This window comes from Oncorhynchus keta, chromosome 27 (assembly GCF_023373465.1).
Source record: "Oncorhynchus keta strain PuntledgeMale-10-30-2019 chromosome 27, Oket_V2, whole genome shotgun sequence".
NCBI classification, from domain to species: Eukaryota; Metazoa; Chordata; class Actinopteri; order Salmoniformes; family Salmonidae; genus Oncorhynchus; species Oncorhynchus keta.
Genome location: NC_068447.1, coordinates 47,207,080 through 47,235,058, shown reverse-complemented (window position 1 = coordinate 47,235,058; position 27,979 = coordinate 47,207,080). Strand labels below are relative to the sequence as shown.

The window sequence follows — 27,979 nt, the reverse complement described above, 5'->3', positions numbered from 1 at the left end:
TATTTGCATTTTTACGCTGCTGCTACTCTCTGTTTATTACTGAAGTTTTTTAGTACTTTTTCTCTTGACACATTGATGAAAATAATCAACTATAATCATCTATGAACATTTGAACATCTTGGCCATGTTCTGTTATAATATCCACCCGGCACAGCCAGAAGAGGACTGGCCACCCCTCATAGCCTGGTTCCTCTCTAGGTTTCTTCCGAGGTTCCGGCCTTTCTAGGGAATGTTTACTAGCCACCGTGCTTCTACACCTGCATTGCTTGCTGTTTGGGGTTTTAGGCTGGGTATCTGTCAAGCACTTTGACATCAGCTGATGTAAGAAGGGCTTTATATATACATTTGATTGATTGATTTATTATCCATGCATAGTCACATTACCTCAACTAACCTGTGCCCCTGCACATTGACTCTGTACCGGTAACCCCTGTATATATACTGTTATTTTTGTTACTATTTAAAAAATTGTACTTTATTTTAGTGAACACTTATTTAACACTTATTTTCTTAACTGCATTTCTGGTTAAGGGCTTGTAAAGTAAGCATTTCACTGTATTAGGTGCATGTGACAAATAATATTTTATTTCTTTGAAACTTACCGAAAGTTTAAAGAAGCAAGAAGTAAGGTAGGGAAGCATCAAAAAAGTGCATAGAGAACACTTATCAGACTTGCTTTCAATGAGAATGCCAGATCTGTAACTCACATGTCTATGTGAATTTTGTCAGATTTCGTACAAATTTGCATATTGCACCCTTAAGTCACTGTTAGAATATTAATAAACATAATTATAGATGACCATAGTCATACCATTCCATCCCTGCCTGCCCATTTCATGACCTAAACAAGATGAATGATTAACTTTTTCTCCAATCTGTGGCCTACATCTTTGTGCCAACAGTGAATGAAGCGATTGAATGAAGTAAGCGATGCTCTAGTCTTGCGATCCTGCTCCAATACATTAGTCAGTGGAGGATGATAGCACCCTTGTCAAGCTGGTTTGGAGAAGGCAGTCTGGTTGCACTGAGTCACGTCAGTGTTTTCATCCCAAATGGCACCATATTCCCTACATAGTGCACTACTTTTGACATTGTATCAACCGTGCGTACATTTCTCACTAAATTCTGGCGTACGTGGAGATTCTAGGATTTGCGTATGCAAATAATTATTGGGATTTATCTAACATGCTTTCATTGCTAAATCAAAGCAATACTATTTGCGCTAGTAAACAAGCATTATAACCCCACCTGGAAAACGGTCCCTTCCATTCACCTTTTTGGTGACAAAAATGCCTGGTTTGCTGTATGATTTGGAGATGTTGGAAGTGGGACATGACAGTTCCTAAAAGAAAGCGCAATTTGATCACTTTTCTGTAGACGTTATGGGCAGAATGTTTTCATATTTTTTCAGTTTGAAAAAGTTTCAAACAAAAAATGCATATAGCGAGTGGCAAAACACTGGCAATACCAACCTTTGCGGGAAAACTGGTGCCTGCAAGGTTTAAAGCATTTGTCGTGGGCACGCACCTTTGATAAATGAGGCCTCAGACACCTTAGGGTCTGAGTCAAAAGTAGTGCACATAGGCTGCGATTACACAGGTAGCCCAATTCTGATAGTTCTTTCTCTAATTGGTCTTTTGACCAATCAGATCATATCTGGAAAAATCTGATGAGAAAGATCTGATTGGTTAAAAGACCAATTAGTTGGTTAACATTATCAGAATTGGGCTTCCTGTGTAAATGCAGCCTATATAGGGAATATGGTGCCATTTGGGACACACTCACTCTGGGTTGAAGTGAGAGTCCATCACAATCCATGGGAGAGAGAACTTTGATAGAGACTGCAGGGTGACAAAATAATGCAGGCTTCCCAAGTGACCATGGGGAAAAATACAGTGGAGCAGACATCCATTCAGCAAGCCATACACAGACAGACAGGCAGACCAGACAGAGGGTAGAATGGGGGAGGGGAGCATCTATTACAGAAAATATTCAATGTGCACCACCCCTCTCTCCCTCCGTCTACCCTTTCTCCATTTCCCTATTTCTGCCTCTATCTGAGGGCAGCATGATGGTGAGTTATTTTACCGCAGTTTGGCACAGCATGGAGCATTCAGCTCCCCAGATGGTCCTCCTGGTGATTCACTTTGCCGCCTTGTCTGTTGCTGGGCAGCACGGAGGGCTATGATAACATCACACACTTTTCAGGCCAGACATGAATATATGAGGCACATGTGTGTACATTTTAACAAGCATGTTCCAACAACAACAAAAAATCCCCTCATCTGTGGGCTCTCATCCTATACTGGTATGGCCAAATAGCATTATGAGAGGTAATCTCTTAACAAGTTTAATGACGGTCTGGATTTAAAAGCACTACAAACCTCAGTCATACACAGAAAATAATAATTATAGCACAGCTGGGGCTTATAGATTGCTGCAAGCCAGAAAAGCACACAACTCTTACTAGCCTCCACTAATTTATTAGGCCAGGAATATGCAACTCAAATCCTTGGGGGCCAGATTGGTATCATACTTCTCTCCCAGCCCTACAGCTAACACACTTGATTAAACTAATTGCATTCTAAAATGAAGACCATGATTAGTTGATTATTGGAGTCAGGTGTGGGACTGGGGCAAAGGTGTGGCCCCCGAGGACTGGAATTCACCATCCCTGCATTAGTCACTAGTCTGGGCTAGCATGCTACAGTTCTAGACATGCTGCTCTTCCAGCCAAGTGAGCATGCGGTCCTGCTTGCCTAAGCTAACTCTTATCTACTCCACCAACATTGGCTAACACGCCCCACAGCTAAACATGCTGCTAACATAACGTTATCCTAGCAACTACTGTACTTAGCCTACGATAACAGTCCTCTATGCTAGCTAGTGTGGGGCTAACAGGCCTCTCAGTTAGCCAGGCGAACGTGCCATTTCCTGAGTCAGTGTGAGTTTGGCAGGCTCTGGCAGGGGCACCTCCTGCCCTTTGCCATGTGGGCCAGTGGGGGTGCGAGAGCAGACCATGGCCCGATTTCACCTCCGTCCGATCCAGCGATAGTACGGCCAGGAGCCAGGAGATGACAGCATCTCATTGCTGCCGTCTCTGGGACCGATAAATCTTCCCCAGGCTCTGGATTTGTGCAGGCATGTTTGAGAATACACCATTGTCTCTAACTCTGCCACAGCTGTTCAACTCATAACACCAAGTTTAAACCATGCAGGCCAAAGTAAGAGTCGAGCGTGCCAACTATAGCGTGTTTGACAATGGAGATTTTGAACACACATATCAGCCATTTCTAAACGACGCAAAGCATACAGAGGTCTCTTAACGGCTATTAGCAATGCGGTTAAATACTTCAGAACTGAGCCTGTGTGATTCCTTTGAATTTGCATGAAGTGTTTCATGCCTTTGCACCACACTGCATGTTTTTCCGATTAGCACATCCCCCGTTTCCATGGCAAAGCAGTAAACTGTGGCTGCACTGGATTTTCCACCTGGTCATGTTAACCTGATTCCACACTGCACATACTCCACAGAGAATAGTTTCATGAAAACTATAGACCCATTTTATATATATATATATATATATATACATACACATTCACAGTATAAATGTAGCATATAGTCATTTCTGAACATACTCTATGTAAACAGTGGTACCCATAGCCTATGCAGCACCACAGAAGACATATCTTTGTTGTCAGGCAGAGGGAGGCCTGTTTTGTGTTTCCACTTACCAGCTAGGACCCGAGCTAGTTGACTAATGAATACAAATGTTCTAAATTGATTCTACGAGCCAGACAGCTTTCATTGTTCCATACTAAGAACATTTCCTTCTCTCAGAAGCAAAATAAGGACACTGCAGTCGACTGAGTTGGCTTCTCTGTCTCGCGATGGGGTTGCCATGTTGAGATCTGCATACCCGGGCAATGGGCACAGACCGCATTCATTGAAACTGGCTGGTGGTAGTGAGGCTAGCAGGGCTGGGAGTGAGAGTGAGGAAGGCTGTTGAGAGTGAGCCTCTGCCCGCCCCCCTTGCGCTCTGGGCGGCTGTCTAGGACAGATTATGCTGGCAGCCAGCCAACCCAGTGCCAGCCCCTTTCTTCCAGTGTTCCTGATCAACAGAGCACGCTTTGTGCTGAAATGACAAACCACAAAGTCAAGCCAACATCTGCAGGATGAAGGGGGGGGGGGCAAGGATAAAGGGCTAGGGGGGGCTGCAGGAAGGGCCAGACATGAGTGAAAAATCATTTCAGATTCAGCCGGTTGTAGTCGGTGGATGTGATACATACTCAAAATATCTGTTGCATTGCCATACAAAATGTTTGATAGAAGAAGGGTGGGGAAAAATTGTATTTAAGCAAAGACAATGTACAGTGATTATTATCTTACCTATACAACAATGTGACAAAGGATTAAGTTAAATCCGACAGCTGAGACTTAAGACTTGTTCACACTGCAGGCCTTAATGCTCAAATCAGTTTCGTTTTTTAAAATCAGTTTCGGAATACTGCCTGTCCAAATCAGGTTGGTAGTCATTCGCTGACATGGCCATGCTAGTTGTCATGCTAATTGTGGGTGTGCGTGCAGTGGCATAGAATGATTGGTGATGGTGCTCATGTTTCCTCTCACTCAGAAGTTGTTGTGTAGCAACTTGCAAGCTAAGGTGACAACAATTCCTATGAAGGTGGTGGCTTGGAATGTCCGATTCCATGTGCTTTTTGGCTGTTCAGACTGCAGGAAAAAGATCTGATTTGGATATGCAATTGTTTTTATTTTGAGTCACTTCAAACTGCCAGTGTGAACAAAGCTTTAATGTACCTTTGGGGCTTGACATCTAGAGCGAGTGTATAAAATCTGCCTCTAAATGCAGATATCATTTGAGGCAAGTTGCTGATTGTATATAATGGCTGCACATAAGGCTACACTAAATGTGACAGAGTGAATGTGGTGTGAAAGCTTAGCCGTCCACGACTACACAGACACCTTTCCAAGAGAATTTAGACTCGAGATAAACACAGATTTGAAAAATGTGTAATTATGTGTACTACCTAGTACCTTTCCAACAGGGGGCGTTGTCTGTGCTCCTTAAAGTAAGCATGCCTGATCTTTACTGAAACGAGCATCTAACACATAATCTTGAGATCCAAGACAGAGCACAACGACCAAATGTCAAAACCACACAGCAACAGGCTTCAAAACAAACCAAGCAGCAGCAATCACAGCTAATAATAATAATAACAACACATTCAAATGCTCCAAAGTAGTGGTGGTCGGTGCCGTTTGAGATTTTACATTACATTTTACATTTAAAATTCATTGAATTGAGATGAGGGAGGATGATTATTTTTTTATGAGCATGGGCTTATTTCTATTCCATTCACCCATCATGAGGTTGCTACAACCTAGCCTATGAAAGAAAGTTTACAAAGTAGGTGCACAGGTCGAAATCATTTTGAGTAATCAAGGTGACAGACACATTCAATACTGCCTTGCACACTCTTGCCTGCATCTAGCTGATCTAGGGCGTGATCATTAGTCCAACAGTTGCAAATGATAGTTTCCATTGGACAAATTCAGGTATGTTTATCCCCAATTTGTTCAGTTTCTTCCGTTTAAGAAACATTTTTCAACAGAATCACCGGACTGAATTCACCCTGATCACAAGCAAACACTACACTTTTCACCGTTCATTCGGAAAGTATGACCCCTTCACTGTTTCCACATTTTGTTACGTTATAGCCTTTATTCTAAAATGTATTAAATAGTTTTCCCCCCCTCATCAATCTATACACAATACCCCATTATGACAAAACAAAAACTGCTTTTTATACATTTTTGCAAATGTATAAAAAAAAATACAAAACTGAAACATTTGTAGAACTATTCAGACCCTTTACTCAGTACTTTGTTGAAGCACCTTTGGCACCGATTACAGCCTCTCTTCTTGGGTATGACGCTACAAAATTGGCACACCTGTATTTGGAGAGTTTCTCCCATTCTTCTCTGCAGATCCTCTCAAGCTCTGTCAGGTTGGATGGGGAGCATTGTTCCTCAGCTATTTTCAGGTCTCTCCAGAGATGTTCGATTGGATTCAAGTCCGGGCTCTGGCTGGGCCACTTGAGTATATTCAGAGACTTATCCCAAAGCCAATCCTGCGATGTCTAGGCTGTGTGCTTGTTGGAAGGCAAAACTTCGCCCCAGTCTGAGGTCCTGAGCGCTCTGGAGCAGGGTTTCATCAAGGATCTCTCTGTACTTGGCTCTGTTCATCTTTCCCTCATCCTGACTTGTTTCCCAGTCCCTGCCGCTGAAAAACATCCCCATAGCATGATACGGCCACCACAATGCTTCACCGTAGAGATGGAATTCAATCTTGGTTTCATCAGACCAGAGAATCTTGTTTCTCATGATCTGAGAGTCCTTTCGGTGCCTTTTGGCAAATTCCAAGCGGACTATCATGTGCCTTTTACTGATGAGTGGCTTCCATCTGGCCATTCTACCACAAATGCCTGATTGGTGGAGAGCTCCAGAGATGGTTGTTCTTCCGGAAGGTTCTCCCATCTCTACAGAGGAACTCTGGAGCTCTGTCAGTGACGATCGGGTCACCTCCCTGACCATTGCTCAGTTTGGCCGTGCGGCCAGCTCTAGGTGGTTCCAAACTTCTTCCATTTAAGATGAGGCCACTGTGTTCTTGGGGACCTTAAATGCTGCAGAAATATTTTGGTACCCCAGATCTGTGCCTCAACACAATCCTGTCTCGGAGCTCCACGGACAATTCCTTGGACCTCATGGCTTGGTTTTTGCTCTGACAACTGTGGGACCTCATATAGACAGGTGTGTGTCTTTCCAAATCATGTCCAATCAATTGAATTTACCACAGGTGGACTTCAATCAAGTTGTAGAAACATCAAGGATACATTTTCTTCTGGCTATTCCGTTAAAACAAATAGAGCCTATGTGCATGCTGTTATCAAAATGTAAATCTTATTTGCTGCAATTCAAACTGAGGTGCAGCCGGGAATTAGTTCTCTATGATGGCGAGTGGTGGGGTCGATAAACCAGGAGGATTCTCCATTATCTATTAAATCTCCAGTTTGGGAATATTTTGGCTTCTCAGTAGATTACAACAGCGATGGAAAGAGAGTGTATGTTGCCAGCGCTCAATGACAATAGCCTAAGCAGCTGCCAACACGTTAAACATGTTGACACATTTAGGGGCCAGCTGAGTGGCCAAGTGGTCTAAGGCACTGCAGATCAGGGTTTGATTCCAGGCAGCAGGCCGTGACCAGGAGACCCATGAGGCGGTGCACAATTTGCCCAGCGTCGTCCGGGTTAGGGAAGGTTTGCCAGTCTGGGATGTCCTTGTCTCTTCGCGCTCTAGCGACTTGTGGCAGCCGGGAACATGCATGCTGACTTCAGTCGCCAGCTGTATGGAGTTTCCTAAAACACGACTGGCTTCCGGATTAAGCGAGCAGCGTGTCAAGAAGCAGTGCGGCTTGGCGGGGTCGTGTTTTGGAGGACGCATGGCTCGAGACTTGATGAGCAATTCTCTCCCTCTCTCTCCTGTGCGGAAGTTACAGCGATGGGACAACACTGTGACTACCAATTGGATATGATGAAATTTGGGAGGAAAAAGGGTTGTTGTTCGTTGTTTTTAATAAATAATAATAATTACACATTTAAACCAATTATTCCTACCACCGGAGCAAGACCAAATCCTCCACTCTTCATTCAGCCCTTTGCAGATGATTCTGAATTCAAGCAGCCCTTCGCAGCTGATTACAAGAGCGATAGGTATGTTTATAGCTGCGGATATGTGCTCATTATGGGTGGTTGAGAAGAATAGGGGGTTTCAGCACCTTGTGATAGTGCTCGAGCCACGTTATAGACCAAGTTCAGCAAACAAGTAGTACCCGCTCTATGTAAGCAAGCTAAAAGGCGAAGTTGTTTGTAAGAAGTCAATATTTTGTGTGGTCACCATCATTTTCCAGCACTGCCTTAACCCTCTTGGGCATGGAGTTCACCAGAGCTTCACAGGTGCCACTGGAGTCCTCTTCCACTCCTCCATGACGACATCACGGAGCTGGTGGATGTTAGAGACCGTGCACTCCTCCACCTTCCGTTTGAGGATGCCCCACAGATGCTCAATAGGGTTTAGGTCTGGAGACATGCATGGCCAGTCCATCACCTTTACCCTCAGCTTCTTTAGCAAGGCAGTGGCCGTTTTGGAGGTGTGTTTGGGGTCGTTATCATGTTGGAATACTGCCCTGCGGCCCAGTCTCTGAAGGGAGGGGTTCATGCTCTGCTTCAGTATGTCACAGTACATGTTGGCATTCATGGTTCCCTCAATGAACTGTAGCTCCCAAGTGCCGGCAGCAATCATGCAGCCCCAGACCATGACACTCCCACCACCATGCTTGACTGTAGGCAAGACACAGTTGTCTTTGTACTCCTCACCTGGTTGCCGCCACACACGCTTGACACCATCTGAACCAAATAAGTTTATCTTGGTCTCATCAGACCACAGGACATGGTTCCAGTAATCCATGTCCTTAGTCTGCTTGTCTTCAGCAAACAGTTTGCAGGCTTTCTTGTACATCAACTTTAGAAGAGGCTTCCTTCTGGGATGACAGCCATGCAGACCAATTTGTTGCAGTGTACGGCGTATGGTCTGAGCACTGACAGGCTGACCCCCCACCCCTTCAACCTCTGCCGCAATGCTGGCAGCACTCATACGTCTAGTTCCCAAAGACAACCTCTGGACATGACGCTGAGCACGTGCACTCAACTTCTTTGGTCGACCATGGGCGAGGCCTGTTCTGAGTGGAACCTGTCCAGTTAAACCGCTGTATGGTCTTGGCCACCGTGCTGCAGCTCAGTTTCAGGGTCTTGGCAATCTTCTTATAGCCCAGGCCATCATTATTTTGAGGGGACAGCAAAAAAACAACAGCAGCGTTGCAGTTCTTGACACACTCAAAGTGGTGCGCCTTGCACCTACTACCATACCCCGTTCAAAGGCACTTACATTTTTCTTGCCCATTCACAGCTAAATGGCACACATACACAATCCATGTATCAATTGTCTCAAGGCTTACAAATCCTTCTTTAACCTGTCTCCTCCCCTTCTTCTACACTGATTTAAAGTGGATTTTACAAGTGACATCAATAAGGGATCAAAGCTTTCACCTGGATTAACCTGGTCAGGTGTTCCTAATGTTTTGTACACTAAGTGTATATTTGCCTATTCTCACAAAGACATGACAAGAACATAATACCTGATTGGAAAGCTAATAAACTATGATGATCAGCTGGTGTCACAATATGGCTTTTCTAGCCCCTCTTAGGGCTAATCAATAAATGTGCAGTCTGATTGGCTACACATTAAACAGGTGACTAATCCACCGCCAACTATTGTGCAGTTTGATTGGCTACTCAATAATCACATGATTGATCCACTTCTGGATTTGAGGCAATCTGTAATGTTTTGACTGAAATTAAATTGAAACGCTCGTCTCTGATGCAGTGCCAATATAATTATCTAACTATTGTCAGATGTTTAATTGAATTTAGATAACTCAACACCCTTTTTATACAATAATACATGATATCTACGTAGGAGTTGTACATTTCATTTCACAATTATGATTTACCATGGCATGGCTTATCCTCAATGATTTATCCGAATGCATGTATAAATAACTGAATAGATAAGAGGGAAGGATGAATACATTTGATTTAAGTATTGCAATAACTGAGCCAGCATAACTTCTGCTGTTGTACCTGGGGGACACCAGTCATGTGGGAACACTAAAAACCTAATTACTCTACATGTTGTTGTTTTCTAAGCAGTGAGGTGCACATGCTATTTATCCTTGTGTTTCATTATGGTGCATTATACAACTTTTAAATCTAATTGAGTCCAATTACTTTCATTAGAGCCGAACACTTGAACCGAGGCAGGGGTTCAAACGCAGTCTGTTATAAGCTATTGCTATTCCTTTGGAGAGAAACACAGGGGGAATTCCAGCACAAGGTTAATGTCAGCCGTGATTTAGGTTCTCAGCTCGACCCGATCCAACGTTAATGAGCTGCACATGACATAGTCCAGGAGTGGAACAACAATATACAGGCGAGAGCATGTTTCCTCCCATTAGCTTGTAAATAGCTGGTACAAGGTTAAATTACTTATACTGAGTGAAATATATTTTTAAGTACTTATGGTGTTATCCCCCTTCCTCTCACGCCAATTATTATCACATACTACATTTTTCATTGACTGTAGTAGTCTGACATCCTGGTCTTTCAAACATACTAAAATGAACATATCTCAGGAATGACACCGTTCAGCACTTGTACATGTATAACGTGTGAAATAAACACACACAGCCCTGGAATAACTTCAATCCATCGCAGCGTTGCCGTTGTTGCAATCTTATCTCAGGTATACAAACGTAAACCTGTCTCCCTCCATTTAGTATGATATATCATGTTTCGTATGGTATGTATTAATTTGTGAATTTCAGTTATCCATGTATATATGTTACAAACTACAATTCATATATGTTACGAATTGCAATTTGTATAATATGTTACGAAATTGTGTAACAGTATAACTTTAGACCGTCCCCTCGCCCATACCCGGGCGCGAACCAGGGACCCTCTGCACACGTCAACAACAATCACCCACGAAGCATCGTTACCCATCGCTCCACAAAAGCCGCGGCCCTTGCAGAGCAAGGGGAACTACTACTTCAAGGTCTCAGAGCAAGTGACGTCACCGATTGAAACGCTATTTAGCGTGCACCGCTAACTAAGCTAGCCGTTTCACATCCATTACAATTGCAATACGTATGATATGTTACGAATTCCGAATTTGTTGTGGTGTAATGTAAGCTAGGCTAGGGGTTTGGGTTCGGGGTTAAGGTTAGAGTTAGGGGTTACATTTAGGGTTGGTAGTTAAGGTTAGGGGAAGGGTTAGCTAACATGCTAAGTTGCAAAGTAGCTAAAAAATAGTAAGTAGTTACAAAGTTGCTAATTAGCTAAAACGCTAAAGTTGTCTGTTTTGTGATTCGAACACGCAACTTTTGGGTTCCAAGACGTTTGCGTTATATGCCCACCTATCCTCCCCAACTAACCTCCATCCTTTTGTTTTTGGGTCATTTAAAAAACAAAAACATTCTGACATAAAGAGCACATATTCAACTTCAGAAATATATATATTTTTCACATCTCAAGAGGTTAAATTTAAAAAATGACTATAGTAATTGCATATTAACTGTCAAATAAAGTAACAGGGTAGACCGCAACAGGATAGACTGTAACAGGGTTGATGATTTCATCTTAAATCAGCCATAAATCCCCATGTGACAGGGGATATGGAAGCTTGTTGTGTGCAACAAGGTGTGGCAATTGAATACAAGCTTCAGATTTGTATTTTATTGCTATCCTGTCTATCTTTGGGTAACAGAGGTTGAAGTGTTATGCTTGACCCACCCAGTTTTTCAGCATAAAACATCAGAAAAGTTACAAAAAGAGTAGAACTATGATTTAACTATGTTCAACATTTCCTTATATATATATTTTTTTTTTAAGGAATAGTTTTACCATATTAAAATGAGAGTTTTAATATGGAAAAAAATCCCCATGTGGTCTATATTAAAGGGCACTTCATTTAACATAACAGGCTTTTATATGATTTGAATATAACAGGCTTCACGCCTGAGTTCCAAATATTTCTAACGGTCACCCCAGTGTGAGTTTTGTTATGCACGTGATGTCAGAATGTGTTCTAACTGTTCTAAAATGTGATTGTTACGTAACAGGACAGTTAACCCAGGCTGTCCTTAAACCAAGGCACGCTGCCTGCTAATTATTCATAGGCTATGCTTCAACCTGTCGATTTCAAATTATTTTCTAACAAGTTTTATTTTCTAACAACAGTTTGAATTGAGGTGTGTTCCGCCTCCTCATTAATTCACATAGAAGTAGCCCATTCCACTTCAAAAGTTGCCCATTTCACAGACAATTTACGTTTGAGGCATTACTGAGCCAGATAAACTTCTCTCTTCAAGGAGAGCCCAAGCACTTCCCCAGATCAAGTATGCAGACATTTGCGCATCTCCAGTCAGAACATAATTTGCATGAACATTTCCGCCTGGCACCCACATTGCCTTCATTGTTGTTTTCCTTACTAATAATAACTTTGGACATGTGTGCGTTCCTATCAAAGTAAGTGCCTTATTACATTATCATTATAGTTTCTGTATGTCGTGTTGTCATTTCCACTGTAGCACACCGTATGTATGTATGTATGTATGTATGTATGTATGTATGTATGTATGTATGTATGTATGTATGTATGTATGTATGTATGTATGTATGTATGTACAATGGGGCAAAAAAAGTATTTAGTCAGCCACCAATTGTGTAAGTTCTCCCACTTAAAAAGATGTGAGAGGCCTGTCATTTTCATCATAGGTACACTTCAACTATGACAGACAAAATGAGGGAAAAAAAAACAGAAAATCACATTGTGGGATTTTTAATGAATTTATTTGCAAATTATGGTGGAAAATAAGTATTGGGTCAATAACAAAAGTTGATCTCAATACTTTGTTATATACCCTTTGTTGGCAATGACAGAGGTCAAACGTTTTCTATAAGTCTTCACAAGGTTTTCACACACTGTTGCTGGTATTTTGGCCCATTCCTCCATGCAAGATCTCCTCTAGAGCAGTGATGTTTTGGGGCTGTTGCTGGGCAACACTGACTTTCATCTCCCTCCAAAGATTTTCTAAGGGGTTGAGATCTGGACACTGGCTAGGCCACTCCAGGACCTTGAAATGCTTCTTACGAAGCCACTCCTTCGTTGCCCGGGCGGTGTGTTTGGGATCATTGTCATGCTGAAAGACCCAGCCACGTGTCATCTTCAATGCCCTTGCTGATGGAAGGAGGTTTTCACTCAAAATCGCACGATACATGGCCCCATTCATTCTTTCCTTTACACGGATCAGTCGTCCTGGTCCCTTTGCAGAAAAACAGCCCCAAAGCATGATGTTTCCTCCCCCATGCTTCACAGTAGGTATGGTGTTCTTTGGATGCAACTCAGCATTCTTTGTCCTCCAAACACGACGGGTTGAGTTTTTACCAAAAAGTTATGTTTTGGTTTCATCTGACCATATGACATTCTCCCAATCTTCTTCTGGATCATCCAAATGCTCTCTAGCAAACTTCAGATGGGCCTGGACATGTACTGGCTTAAGCAGGGGGACACGTCTGGCACTGCAGGATTTGAGTCCCTGGCGGCGTAGTATGTTACTGATGGTAGGCTTTGTTACTTTGGTCCCAGCTATCTGCAGGTCATTCACTAGGGCCCCCCCGTGTGGTTCTGGGATTTTTGCTCACCGTTCTTGTGATCATTTTGACCCCATGGGGTGAGATCTTGCGTGGAGCCCCAGATCAAGGGAGATTATCAGTGGTCTTGTATGTCTTCCATTTCCTAATAATTGCTCCCACAGTTGATTTCTTCAAACCAAGCTGCTTACCTATTGCAGATTCAGTTTTCCCAGCCTGATGCAGGTCTACAATTTTGTTTCTGGTGTCCTTTGACAGCTCTTTGGTATTGGCCATAATGGAGTTTGGAGTGTGATTGTTTGAGGTTGTGGACAGGTGTCTTTTATACGGATAACAAGTTCAAACAGGTGCCAGTAATACAGGTAACGAGTGGAGGACAGAGGGGCCTCTTAAAGAAGAAGTTACAGGTCTGTGAGAGCCAGAAATCGTGCTTGTTTGTAGGTGACCAAATACTTATTTTCCACCATAATTTGCAAATCAATTAATTAAAAATCCTACAATGTGATTTTCTGGATTTTTTCGCCTCATTTTGTCTGTCCTACCCATGATGGAAATTGCAGGCCTCTCTCATCTTTTTAAGTGGGAGAACTTGCACAATTGGTGGCTGACAATACTTTTTTGACCCACTGTATGTACAGTGCCTTGCGAAAGTATTCGGCCCCCTTGAACTTTGCAACCTTTTGCCACTTTTCAGGCTTCAAACAAAGATATAAAACTGTATTTTTTGTGAAGAATGAACAACAAGTGGGACACAATCATGAAGTGGAACGACATTTATTGGATATTTCAAACTTTTTTAACAAATCAAAAACTGAAAAATTGGGCGTGCAAAATTATTCAGCCCCTTTACTTTCAGTGCAGCAAACTCTCTCCAGAAGTTCAGTGAGGATCTCTGAATGATCCAATCTTGACCTAAATGACTAATGATGATAAATACAACCCATCTGTGTGTAATCAAGTCTCCGTATAAATGCACCTGCACTGAGATAGTCTCAGAGGTCCGTTAAAAGCGCAGAGAGCATCATGAAGAACAAGGAACACACCAGGCAGGTCCGAGATACTGTTGTGAATAAGTTTAAAGACGGATTTGGATACAAAAAGATTTCCCAAGCTTTAAACATCCCAAGGAGCACTGTGCAAGCGATAATATTGAAATGGAAGGAGTATCAGACCACTGCAAATCTACCAAGACCTGGCCGTCCCTCTAAACTTTCAGCTCATACAAGGAGAAGACTGATCAGAGATGCAGCCAAGAGGCCCTTGATCACTCTGGATGAACTGCAGAGATCTACAGCTGAGGTGGGAGACTCTGTCCATAGGACAACAATCAGTCGTATATTGCACAAATCTGGCCTTTATGGAAGAGTGGCAAGAAGAAAGCCATTTCTTAAAGATATCCATAAAAAGTGTAGTTTAAAGTTTGCCACAAGCCACCTGGGAGACACACCAAACATGTGGAAGAAGGTGCTCTGGTCAGATGAAACCAAAATTAAACTTTTTGGCAACAATGCAAAATGTTATGTTTGGCGTAAAAGCAACACAGCTTATCACCCTGAACACACCATCCCCACTGTTAAACATGGTGGTGGCAACATCATGGTTTGGGCCTGCTTTTCTTCAACAGGGACGGGGAAGATGGTTCAAATTGATGGGAAGATGGATGGAGCCAAATACAGGACCATTCTGGAAGAAAACCTGATGGAGTCTGCAAAAGACCTGAGACTGGGACGGAGATTTGTCTTCCAACAAGACAATGATCCAAAACATAAAGCAAAATCTACAATGGAATGGTTCAAAAATAAACATATCCAGGTGTTAGAATGGCCAAGTCAAAGTCCAGACCTGAATCCAATCGAGAATCTGTGGAAAGAACTGAAAGCTGCAGTTCACAAATGCTCTCCATCCAACCTCACTGAGCTCGAGCTGTTTTGCAAGGAGGAATGGGAAAAAATGTCAGTCTCTCGATGTGCAAAACTCATAGAGACATACCCCAAGCGACTTACAGCTGTAATCGCAGCAAAAGGTGGCGCTACAAAGTATTAACTTAAGGGGGCTGAATAATTTTGCACGCCCAATTTTTCAGTTTTTGAATTGTTAAAAAAGTTTGAAATATCCAATAAATGTCGTTCCACTTCATGATTGTGTCCCACTTGTTGTTGATTCTTCACAAAAAAAAACAGTTTTATATCTTTATGTTTGAAGCCTGAAATGTGGCAAAAGGTCGCAAAGTTCAAGGGGGCCAAATACTTTTGCAAGGCACTGTATGTATGTATGTATGTATGTATGTATGTATGTATGTATGTATGTATGTGTGTCATAATGTATTTACTGTTTTATTAACATGTTTTCAAGTACTGGTGACAAAACATGCATTCCGATTATTGCATAGATTGTAATGGACACATATGAAAGTTGTACTGATTATGATGAGCTAATGCCAAGCTAATTGCCAGCTATGTGTGGCACCATGTTTGTTGACATCATACAATGCATTCTGATTGTCATGTAAACGTCTGTCAGTCCAAAGATGTTATAACAAAACGAGGTGAAGGGATGGTTCGCTCATCTTTCGAGTAAACTTCCGGAAGTGAATTATGTAAATAAATGGTAAACGACACACCCCCTTCAACATGCATACTGAAAACAAACCCAACTAATCTTGTAACCACTTATCTTATCTTTGATGTTAAAAAACAAATAAGGTGGCACTCATAAACTACCCATCAGATTACTTTTGATTTTTAGAACGTGTTTTACTCAATTATTTTGATCAATGGCGAGGTGATCCGTGATGTGATAAATTGTAAATAGTAATTGCTATTAGTTCATTCATATTATGATTTCTGTCAGCCGAGAGTTAGCTAAATATGACTGCTTTAGTTAGGTCACTCTTACCTCAGTTAGCTCTACGACTAATGTAGCTTACATTTTCCAGTTTGGAAGAGAATTGTGTTATGCGGTCTCTACTTCTGTGAATGTCAGAACATTTGAGGACATGACAATGTTAAGACTGTGTTTGTGCCAAAAAAAATCTGTGAAAAAAACAGTGTAACCAGCTCAAACGCTGACTGTTGTAACAATCGTAAGGGGACATTCTAAATAAGTGTTCTAATCACACCGGTTTGAGCGTACGCTGCAGGGACCACTGTGGAATGATCACCTGTGTGTTCGTATGTGTCAAAGGTCTACTTTGGTCAAAACCGCAAAAATAAAGCCTTTAAACTGTATAACTAATCAATGCACCATGTTATATCTGGAGTACTTCTCCTGTCTTATCCGGTGTCCTGTGTGATTTTTTTATGCTCTCTCTAATTCTCTCTTTCTTTCTCTCTCTCAGAGGACCTGAGCCCTAAGACTATGCCTCAGGACTACCTGGCATGGTGACTCCTTGCTGTCCCCAGTCCACCTGGCTGTGCTGCTGCTCCAGTTTCAACTGTTCTGCCTGCGGCTATGGAACCATGACCTGTTCACTGGATGTGCTACCTGTCCCAGACCTGCTGTTTTCAACTCTCTAGAGAGAGCAGGAGCGGTAGAGATACTCTCAATGATCGGCTATGAAAAGCCAGCTGACATTTACTCCTGAGGTGCTGACTTGTTGCACCCTCGACAACTACTGTGATTATTATTATTTGACCCTGCTGGTCATTAATGAACATTTGGACATCTTGGCAATGTTCTGTTATAATCTCCACCTGGCACAGCCAGAAGAGTACTGGCCACCCCTCAGCCTGGTTCCACTCTAGGTTTCGGCCTTTCTAGGGAGTTTTTCCTAGCCACCGTGCTTCTACACCTGCATTGCTTGCTGTTTGGGGTTTTAGGCTGGGTTTCTGTACAGCACTTTGAGATATCAGCTGATGTAAGAAGGGCTATATAAATCAATTTGATTTGACCATCATACCAGGTCATTTAATGTTTAAAAACAAACAAAAAATATGAACAAGATATTTGGCTACAGAAGTGCCCTTTCTTACCAATCTCTACAGCTTCAGTCCAAAAACTAATCCTGTGAAATGACGTCAACACATACTGGGGGAGTTACTGGCTAGCTTAGCTAACGAACTAGCTATGTCGGTTGTGGCTCACATGACCAGAATGACACAGACAAACCACCAAAGGCACACCCTATTTCTGTTTGAATATTGAGAAAGGGGTGGAGTTGGTCAGTTGTTCGTGCCCAAAGTCGACCTTTAAAATATCAAAAGGCACTCATTTCCCAGAACGACCCTTTTGGCTTAAGTTATCTTCTGTCATACCAAATGTAACATATCATACTAATTGGCGGGTCAGAGATTTACAGTTACTATGTATGTTATGTCTATTCTTTGAGGCCACGCTGGACGTTGAGTGATTGTCATTCACCAGTCATTTTCATTTCACTCATTTTTATTTGAGGTTAAATGAGGCTGCTTCCAATCATATAGAACCTTATTAGAATAATTTATGGCATTTCCAGTAAAGTATAAACTCTGCTGCTCTGTATCAATGAGGAACACTCTCCCAACTGTCACTAAAACCATGCCTGGATTCTTCCATACTGAAAACATGACCATGTATAAACAATTTGAAGTAATAAATGCCAAAGTTGATGTGACAGTTGATGCTAGAACAAACATGTTGATGTCCCATTGAAGAGTTTATTGTGAGGTTCTGAGTGCTGAAGGTCGTGTCATGCTTCTCTTCTAAAGTCTTCTATGAAAGCCTCTGACGTGTTGAGAAGGACGTCACTTACTCTTGGTTTTGTCCGTCTGGCTGTTTTTACTTTTGGTCTTGGCAGGAAACAACCGCAGCAGGGCAAATGCTGGGGGTAAGGTCTGGCCTTGAAATGGTGGGTTGGTTACATCTTTCACCATAATCACATATTCACCTATGGCAGAGAGAAAAATGCAATTCAAATGTAAATATTAAGTGACATTGTACTCCCAACTCACAAAGGTTGAGGAAATATGGGTCTAGTCATCAATGGGTTAACAGGTTGGCTGGTGACTTCAGACTTGGTGCTCCCTGGGGTCAAAGGGACTTTGTTTGATACAGAAGGTTGGCGTTGGCTGCTGCAGTGATATGACCTTGTCTGAGACGAGGGGACAGTTACATTTCCATAATGTTTAACGGTATCAACACAATCATTTTGATCTGGATTAAATATCCTTTGGTCCCTGAAGAAAATAATGGAGCTAATGCTAACTATAGCTGGTTAAGTTCATGCTTTATGTTGGATTCCATGAATGAAATCAAACCATGAATGACAGCACATAGGCAATGCAGTACCACAGCGATTGCACCGATAGAAAGGCTGTTCAGAAGCAAATGGTTCGCCACATGTGCAGAAAGATCACATCTGAGTTCACTTTCTTTCTTCCTTTGTCCTCTGGTAATAGGACGGCGCACAATTGGCCCAGCGTCATCCAGGTTTGGCAGGGGTAGGCCGTCATTGTAAATAAGAATTTTTTTCTTAACTGACTAGCCTAGTTAAATAAAGGTGAAATAAAAAAAATTGTCTATCCGCCTTGCGTATATACTCACCAGAAAGAGCGAGGCGGAGAGAGAGGGGACTATCACAGCTGACAGGGCATATCCCATGACATCACACTGTGTCCTGTAAATCCGCTGGGTTAATATGGCACAAAGACATCAGAGCCCTGGCCCTCTAGGCCGATAGGTTCCTCAGCTGTTGTCCTCTGGCCAACCGCTCCAGTCCACAGAGAGCTCAGCAGCAGTGGCAGCCAGGCGATCGTTTTACCGTGGGGCAGGCATTCTTCCTCCGGGCTATCACTTCATCATGGTTGCATCCCAAATAGCACCCTATTCCCTATGTAGTGTATTACTTTTGACCAGAGCACTATTATAGCCCCCATAGGGCTCTGGTAAAAAAAAAAGTGCACTAGTGAAAAGGGTGCAATTTGGGACATATACCATGCCTCCACACAGCGGCAAAGGTAGTGTTATGGGATAGAGGAATTAGGTCTGTAAGCTTAGGGGGTATAGTATCTATAGCGGGTAGGCTCCCCGAACATAAGCCCCACTTCCTGAGTTATGGGCCCGCCACACATGTCCCCTGACGTATGAAATATCACCGTCACTGGCTGAATGACTTGCTGAAGGAGAGTCTTGTGTGTGTGGGTGCGTGCATGTAAGAGGGTATAAAAGGCAAAATCTAAAACAGTTTGGAGAATATTCTTAACTTAAAGTGCAAGTCAAATTATTTTGCATTGTATATTTCGTATATATAAACTATGTACAACTCATATACCATGCATAAGTAACTAGGGGAACGTCTAAATGTCACTTTTTATGTTCACAATTGGTTGAACGTGCACGCAGACAGTATGCTAGTTAAATGCTAGTTATGCTAGTTAAACATAATGCAGAGTGAGATTTCTCACACTTCGTATTGTGTTTGATCCTCCATCTTAGATAGCGTGTCCTTAGGCAAGGCTGGAAATATCATTAAGAAAAATAAATCTACAAAGAAACGGAAGAGAGAGGATCTTTAGTTCCAAAAGCAGGAGGAACGCAAAATTACAGAGCTGCTGCCTGTTCCCTGCTCCTCGCCACAATGCTCCCAAAGACCAAGGAAAACATCCACAGAGGTCTACAGCACTGGAAATAAAACTCCAGCATGCAGGTTACTTCAGAGGAGAAGGGATATGGGCAGACAGGTGCTCAGTTTCTGCATGGTCGTCTCCAATCTAATTTCATATCCCCCCATATATTTATGAGTATTTTTATATATGAAACACTGTGAAAGGAGAGGGTAATGGAAATGCTGTAGGAAGCTCCGCTCTGTTATTATCTGTTAAACACTTGCCTTATACTTTCCTTTCATTTTTGTTTTTTGATTTGCTTTCCACTTTGTTGCCAGGGGTCTGAAAGAAAGTTAAAATTCTTGAAAATGAGCAAAAGGCTTTACATTGACCATTGGGCAGGTCTGACTTAATCTCACTTGGCAGAGGAGTCATGCCCATAGGGGGCACAAGGGCAAGTGCCCCCTCTCATTTTTCAGATGTTAAAGGGCAAGTCCACCACTTTTCAAATCATTTTCATTATCTCCAGCACAATACCAGTCAAGTCAAAGTCCAAAAGGGCTTCTTAACAGCTTCTACCCCCAGCTAATCAAAGGGCTACCCAGACCCCTCTTTTACGCTGCTGCAACTCTGTTTATAACCTATGCATAGTCATTTTAACTCTACCTACATGTACATATTACCTCAATTACCTCAACTAACATGTGCCCCCGCACATTGACTCTGTACTGGTACCCCCTGTATATTTATTTATTTAACCAGGAAGGGCTCATTGAGATTTGAAATCTCTTTTTCATGTCATTACACAATTACAGACAGACAACATGAAAAACTAAGTAATCTAGTAAAAACCATATAATTCACAAGTGTATAACTAAATCATAAAACAGCAAATTAAAAACATTGACAGGTCAGGGAATCAGCCTCAAAATACAGCCTCGCTTGTTATAAAATGTCCTCCCCTCTGTCTAGAAACTTGTTTTCTTACTTTTTAATCCTACCCTGTGATGTCACAGAGAAGCATTTCTTAGGACCTTGATTCTTATCTTTTCAACCAGAGATCATAGAAACACACCATTTTCACATATCTAGACACGGGTATGGAGCTGGAAATAATAAATGAGGTTGAAAAGTGGTGGAATTACCCTTTAAATGAATTACTAAACTTCATTTTCAAGCTCACATTTTCTCATTATTTATAAAAAGATATGTCATCTGTACTTTGCGGAGTGGCCACACTGACTGGACCACGCAAAGAGTACCCCCGTTCTCCTGTGGTAAGGTGCACCACAGAGCAAAAGATATGCTACGGTAGTGGAGGAGGAGAAAGAGTTTTCAATGACACACACAATGTTTGATTTCCGCTGCCGGTGATGGGCAGGACTCACAGGAGGCATGTTTGTAAATTAATTTGATCAAGCTATTGATTCCTTCGTGATGAATAAATAAAACAAAAATGTTTTGTTGTATCTTTGCAACACCAGCCACCTAGCAATTTTATGAAGTTGGCTTTAGCTAGCCAGCTAGATACTATTGAAGTGGGTAGTTTACATACACTTAGGTTGGAGTCATTAAAACTTGTTTTTCAACCACTCCACAAATGTCTTGTTAACAAACTATAGTTTTGGCAAGTCGGTTAGGACATCCATTTTGTGCATGACACGAGTCATTTTAACAACAATTGTTTACAGACAGATTATTTCACTTATAATTCACTGTATCACAATTCCAGTTGGTCAGAAGTTTAATTACACTAAGTTGACTGTGCCTTTAACCTGTTGCGACGAGCAATCCCGTATCCGAGAGCGTAATTATAGCCTCAAGCTCATTACCATAACGCAACGTTAACTACTCATGAAAATCGCAAATTAAATGAAATAAATATATTGGCTCACAAGCTTAGCCTTTTGTTAACAACACTGTCATCTCAGATTTTCAAAAAATGCTTTTCAACCATAGCTACACAAGCATTTGTGTAAGAGTATTGATAGCTAGCATAGCATTAAGCCTAGCATTCAGCAGGCAACATTTTCACAAAAACAAGAAAAGCATTCAAATAAAATCATTTACCTTTGAAGAACTTCGGATGTTTTCAATGAGGAGACTCTCAGTTAGATAGCAAATGTTCAGTTTTTCCAAAAATATTATTTGTGTAGGAGAAATCGCTCTGTTTTGTTCATCACGTTTGGCTAAGAAAAAACCCTGTATCCGGGAGCGTAATTATAGCCTCAAGCTCATTACCATAATGCAACATTAACTATTCATGAAAATCGCAAATGAAATGAAATAAATATATTGGCTCACAAGCTTAGCCTTTTGTTAACAACACTGTCATCTCAGATTTTCAAAAAATGCTTTTCAACCATAGCTACACAAGCATTTGTGTAAGAGTATTGATAGCTAGCATAGCATTAAGCCTAGCATTCAGCAGGCAACATTTTCACAAAAACAAGAAAAGCATTCAAATAAAATCATTTACCTTTGAAGAACTTCGGATGTTTTCAATGAGGAGACTCTCAGTTAGATAGCAAATGTTCAGTTTTTCCAAAAATATTATTTGTGTAGGAGAAATCGCTCCGTTTTGTTCATCACGTTTGGCTGAGAAAACCCCCCGAAAATTCAGTCATTAAAACGCAAACTTTTTTCCAAATTAACTCCATAATATCGACAGAAACATGGCAAACATTGTTTAGAATCAATCCTCAAGGTGTTTTTCACATATCTATTCGATGATAAGTCACTCGTGGCAGTTTGGTTTCTCCTCTGTTCAAAATGGAAACATGCACGCACCTGGAGATTACGCAATAGTTTCGACGGAGGACACGGAGCGGACACCTGGTAAATGTAGTCTCTTATGGTCAATTTTCCAATGATATACCTACAAATACGTCACAATGCTGCAAACACCTTGGGGAAACGACAGAAAGTGTAGGCTCTCTCCTTGCGCATTCACAGCCATATAAGGAGACATTGGAACATTGGAGCGCCTCAAATCTGGCTCACTTCCTGTCTGAAATTTCATCTTGGTTTCGCCTGTAGCATTAGTTCTGTGGCACTCACAGACAATATCTTTGCGGTTTTGGAAACGTCAGAGTGTTTTCTTTCCAAAGCTGTCAATTATATGCATAGTCGAGCATCTTTTCGTGACAAAATATCTCGTTTAAAACGGGAACGTTTTTCATCCAAAAATTAAATACTGCCCCCAGAGGTTCAAGAGGTTAAACAGCTTGGAAAACTCCAGAAAATGATGTAATGGCTTTAGAAGCTTCTGATCGGCTAATTGAAATCATTTGAGTCAATTGGAGGTGTACCTGTGGATGTATTTCAAGGCCTACCTTCAAACTCAGTGCCCAACTGACCTAAGACAGGGCATTCGTACGAGGATTAAATGTCAGGAATTGTGAAAAACTGAGTTTACATGTATTTGGCTAAGGTGTATGTAAACTTCCGACTTCAACTGTAGGTTCCCAATCTCCCAACCTCATAACTAGCTACCAAGCCATTTCAGACTATCAATCATCAAGTTAGAGTAGCTTGTCTAACTATCTTAGCTGGCATGTCTGCTGGCAAGGTTGCTAGACTTTAGAAAATACTCAAATTGCTTTAATTCTTGGGTTGTGACACTATATACCAGTGTAGCAGTTTTACTAAACTCCTAAGGCATAAGCGTTCTTAAAGAATCAATGTGCATCATTCATTAAAATGACAATTGAAAAGGTAAAAAGCTATGCTTAGATGACCTATGCAGGATTATTATTTGACATAGAATTGGGCATAATGATTGTGCTCTAGATTACAGATGTTTGCAAAACTCTCATACTTCCGGAGGGCCCCCCCCCGATCCTCACGTACTTTGTGCCCCCTTTAAAATAATGGGTGCAAGACGCCTGTGTCACCTGGCCTCACACTCCTGCTGTCAATGGAGCTTTTCTTTGTGTTGCTGGTAAAACAAGACCCCGTGCTTGACCTGCAGAGAGAGAGAGAGAAAGAGCTTCATCAATTCATTTCAAATCAAATCAAATCAAATTTATTTATATAGCCCTTCGTACATCAGCTGATATCTCAAAGTGCTGTACAGAAACCCAGCCTAAAACCCCAAACAGCAAACAATGCAGGTGTAAAAGCACGGTGGCTAGGAAAAAAAAAGAACATCACGGAATCAGGACCTACAAATCAATCGATTAAACTGGGCACAGAGCCCATTTAATCCACTGTTATCTATTGCCACAAAAAACCCATAGTGTACCTTCACAAATATTTTAGCATGGGAAAGATAGAATCAAACAGTACATATTATGTTTTTGGCGGAGTACGGAAGAGCGGAAAGAGATCTTACAGAGTAGTAAGGGTCTTGCTATCTCGACTGCATTCATACATGCATGCATATGAACGCTGCTTAAGATCAAAAAGATATTGAGAGGGCCATAAGAGAGGATTATAGACCTCACCAGCTTGTAGTCCTAAAACTATGGCGAAAATGAATGGGGAAAGAATAGGTTTTTGGGTAAACAATGAAAATAAGGTCCGAGATTAACACACGCTTAGGAGATCTTATTTTGTTCTATGAAATAATATCCGTCAGTTAACATGACCTTTATGAAGCCTTTATGTGCTTTTTTAAATTACATAAATGCTTGAAAATGTTACGTTTGCTGATGAAGATGATCTCATAGAACAAAACGTATATGATTTCCTAAGCCTACGTTTACCACAGACCTTATTTTCTGAGTTCATCCAAAAACCCAGGTGGGCAACTTTCACTGGGGACGGGGGACATGATCCCCCCCACATTCTAAAATTGCTTTATCATTGCACAGTGATACAGAAAGCACCTCACAGTAGTTGGTTAAGCTGTTTGGCGTTCTGAAAAGCTGGCTTATAAGACCAGCACGGTGCTGCTGTCTGTGTGTGTGTTGCGCCTTTTGCTCCAAGTTGTAAAAGCAAACAGAGCAGAAACTGGCTACTCTTTATTTGATTGATGTAGCCGGCAAGGTAACTGCTGTTTGACTTAAAATGTTAAAAAGTATTTATTGCCAGGGCTGAGTATTGTAACTGACATGTAGCGTTAGCTAATGTTTCATCCCCTCTAAACTGATTTTCTGTCTGAAGGGAATGAACTAGCTAGCTAGCTATTACGGTAGCTACTACAGCCAGTTCAGCTCTGTTAGGCAGCAGTATCTAACAGCTGTTGGGTATATGGAAAAGTTTTGTAGGCGTTTTTTTATTTTTTATGTACCATTAGCTAAATTTAGCTATTATTTTTGTCTCAATCACACGAGACCTGAATCAAACAATGAAACCAGCAGCAAAACAATTAACGTTTTTTTGACAGCCCAATGTGAATTTTTATTAGAGTCAGTATAGCAATGTAAGGTTATTGATCGGTCAGTTTTCCTAGCTATTTCCTATATCTTTTCACAATGACACGGTATAAACAGCTCTACAGGCTACACTGTCATGGTGCACAGTCAGTACACAACACTTATGCTCATCATGTGAACTGGAACACGCTGTCGTAAAGGTCGATCCAGAGCATCCCAAACATGCTCAATGGGTGACATGTCTGGTGAACATGCAGGCCATGAAAGAACTGGGACATTTTCAGCTTGCAGGAATTGTAAACTTGCGACATGGGGCCATGATTTATCATGCTGAATCATGAGGTGATTGGGGCGGATGAATGTCACGATACTGGGCCTCAGGATCTCATCACGGTATCTCTGTGTATTCAAATTGCCATCGATAACATGCAGTTGTGTTAGTTGTCCGGAGCTTATGTCTACCAATATCATAACCCCACCACCACCACGGGGCACTCTGTTCACAACGTTGACATTAGCAAACTGCTCGCCCACACGACGCCAAACGTCTGCCATCTACCCGGTACAGTTGAACGCAGGATTCATCCATGAAGATCACACTCCTCCAGCATGCCAGTGGTCATCGAAGGCGAGCATTTGCCCACTGAAGTTGGTAAAGGCGGAGAACTGCAGTCAAGTCAAGATCCTGGTGAGGACGACGAGCACGCAGATGAGCTTCACTTCAGTTGTGCCAACCCACAGTTTGTCCGGGTGGCTGGTCCCAGATGATCCAACAGGTGAAGAAGCCGTATGTGGAGTATTTGGGCTGGCGTGGTTACACGTGGTCTGCAGTTTTGAGGCCGGTTGGACGTTCTGCAATATTCTCTAAAACAACTTTGGAGGTGGCTTATGCTAGAGAAATGAACATTCAATTCTCCGGCAACAGCGCTGATGTGACAAAACTGCACAACTAGTCTAAAGAAGGCAAGTTTTATTGCTTCTTTAATCAGAAAAACATTTTCAGCTGTGCTAACATAATTGCAAAAGGGGTTTCTAATGATCAATTAGCCTTTTAAAATTATAAACTTGGATTAGCTAACACAACGTGCCATTGGAACACAGGAGTGATGGTTGCTGATAATGGGCCTCTGTACGCCTATGTAGATATTCCATAAAGAAATCTGCCGTTTCCAGCTACAATAGTCATTTACAACATTAACAATGTCTACACTGTATTTCTGATCAATTTGATGTTATTTTAAATGGACAAAAAAATTGTGCTTTTCTTTGAAAAACAAGGACATTTCTAAGTGACCCCACACTTTTGAACAATAGTGTATGAAAAGCATAGAATTAGCTTCCAAACCAGATTCCATTATTTTCTCGAGCTATGCTTATAATTGAGGGATGATTGGTCCCTTGGTCATGCCGGAACCTACCAAAAAGAGCAAAGGTGGGTATCATGCCCAACAATATGGATTGGAATCACTTAGTCACCTCAAAAAAGAATTTAATTAACTGATCCCTTGCCATTTTCACAGCTTGTCAGGCAAGCCCTCAGAATAAACGCGTGTCATGTGACATAAGTACCCTTACGACACCACCTCCATTGTTGCCAGAGTCTCCCTCGAATCCTATGAAAAGGATACGCCATCATGAGGTCTCCGATAGTGCTCCGAGTTACTGCCCAGATAACACAGATGGCTTCATCAACTACGAAAGGTAATGTATGTTATGTGAAATCTGAAGAGTTCTTTCTATACACGGCTTGACAAAATAGGATGCTAATTCCCCAGCCAAGCAGATACAATTAGTCGACTCATTTTGGTTGTGAAGTACATTAGCAAAAAGCTTTGTCCTTTCTTCATGGAGGCTTGCAAGATGCTGTGAAGTCCAGACTGACAGGCTTGATACTGATGTCTCTGATTAGAAAGAGACCTGGAACTCTGCATAAAACATTTTCTAGACACGGCTTTTACTTGTATCGTCTTCTGCACTAGGATCAGGGAACTCCTGTTGTATACAGGACCACCACACAGGAAGATATGACCACTCTGACATGTTTGCCAAGGTAGCCCCATCACCACCAGACAAAATGCAGATAGGCACAATATCTGTATCGGCTGGAAATGAACGATGAAATGTGCACATTGTTACATTAGCAGAACACTGCTTCTATGGTATTACGTAGAATATCTACGTAAATTCAGCAATTGCATTCTCCTCATATTACTCTGTAGGCTACTGACCTATTCAGAGCTTCCTCCAGCATCTCACCATACATCTATTAGTTATTGAACTCCAGCTGCCGGGGTTTGTTTGTTGTGATTGAGTGGGGGGAACAGCCCATGCAAGTTTCTGACAGATGGGTGTGTCTTAGTGGTGGCAAGGACACAGCCAAGACACACCCACGTCAAACCACACCACCAAGCCAACTGAAGTTTGGCTTCTGTCATGGCCACCACCATTATCTTGAGGAGCAAGCCAAAAAATGAAGCCATGTTTCCCTTTAAGTGTCCTGAAGTCAGCCGGCACCCATGTTACACATTTAACTTATTTTGCAGATTTCAAGATGTATTTAAGGACATTGAATTGTAATAAGGTGAGGTTACATTCTTTCCATTCCGTTTGGAAATGAAGACCGTTGAGGTTTTGGGCGAATATGCAATACATGCCTTGGAAATCAGGCTGACTGTAGGACACTTTAATGATATGGAAATGACAGAAATGTTGATTTGGGCTGAACGATCACTATTAACTAGTTAACTCTCTAATAGTGACTTGTGATTTAACATTCTGTTCCTGCC

At 41.8% G+C, this 27,979-nt stretch overlaps 1 protein-coding gene across 6 annotated transcripts in view; it reads right to left on the bottom strand.

The window, feature by feature from the left end:
• Positions 1-27,979, bottom strand: part of LOC118360217 (MORN repeat-containing protein 1-like) — a 110,404-nt gene that overhangs the window by 18,214 nt on the left and 64,211 nt on the right. For 4 of the 6 annotated variants that reach the window (XM_035739484.2, XM_035739483.2, XM_035739485.2 and 1 more), the window contains 2 exons: positions 23,769-23,839; positions 17,717-18,215 (listed from right to left, as the gene is read on the bottom strand). In XM_035739484.2, coding sequence (XP_035595377.1) covers positions 18,073-18,215; positions 23,769-23,839 — 214 coding nt within the window. In that variant the 3' untranslated portion in view covers positions 17,717-18,072. Of the gene's footprint in view, positions 1-17,716; positions 18,216-18,871; positions 20,215-23,768; positions 23,840-27,979 lie in introns of those variants that run through there. The other 2 variants (XR_004820828.2, XM_035739486.2) reach the window with 2 other exon arrangements.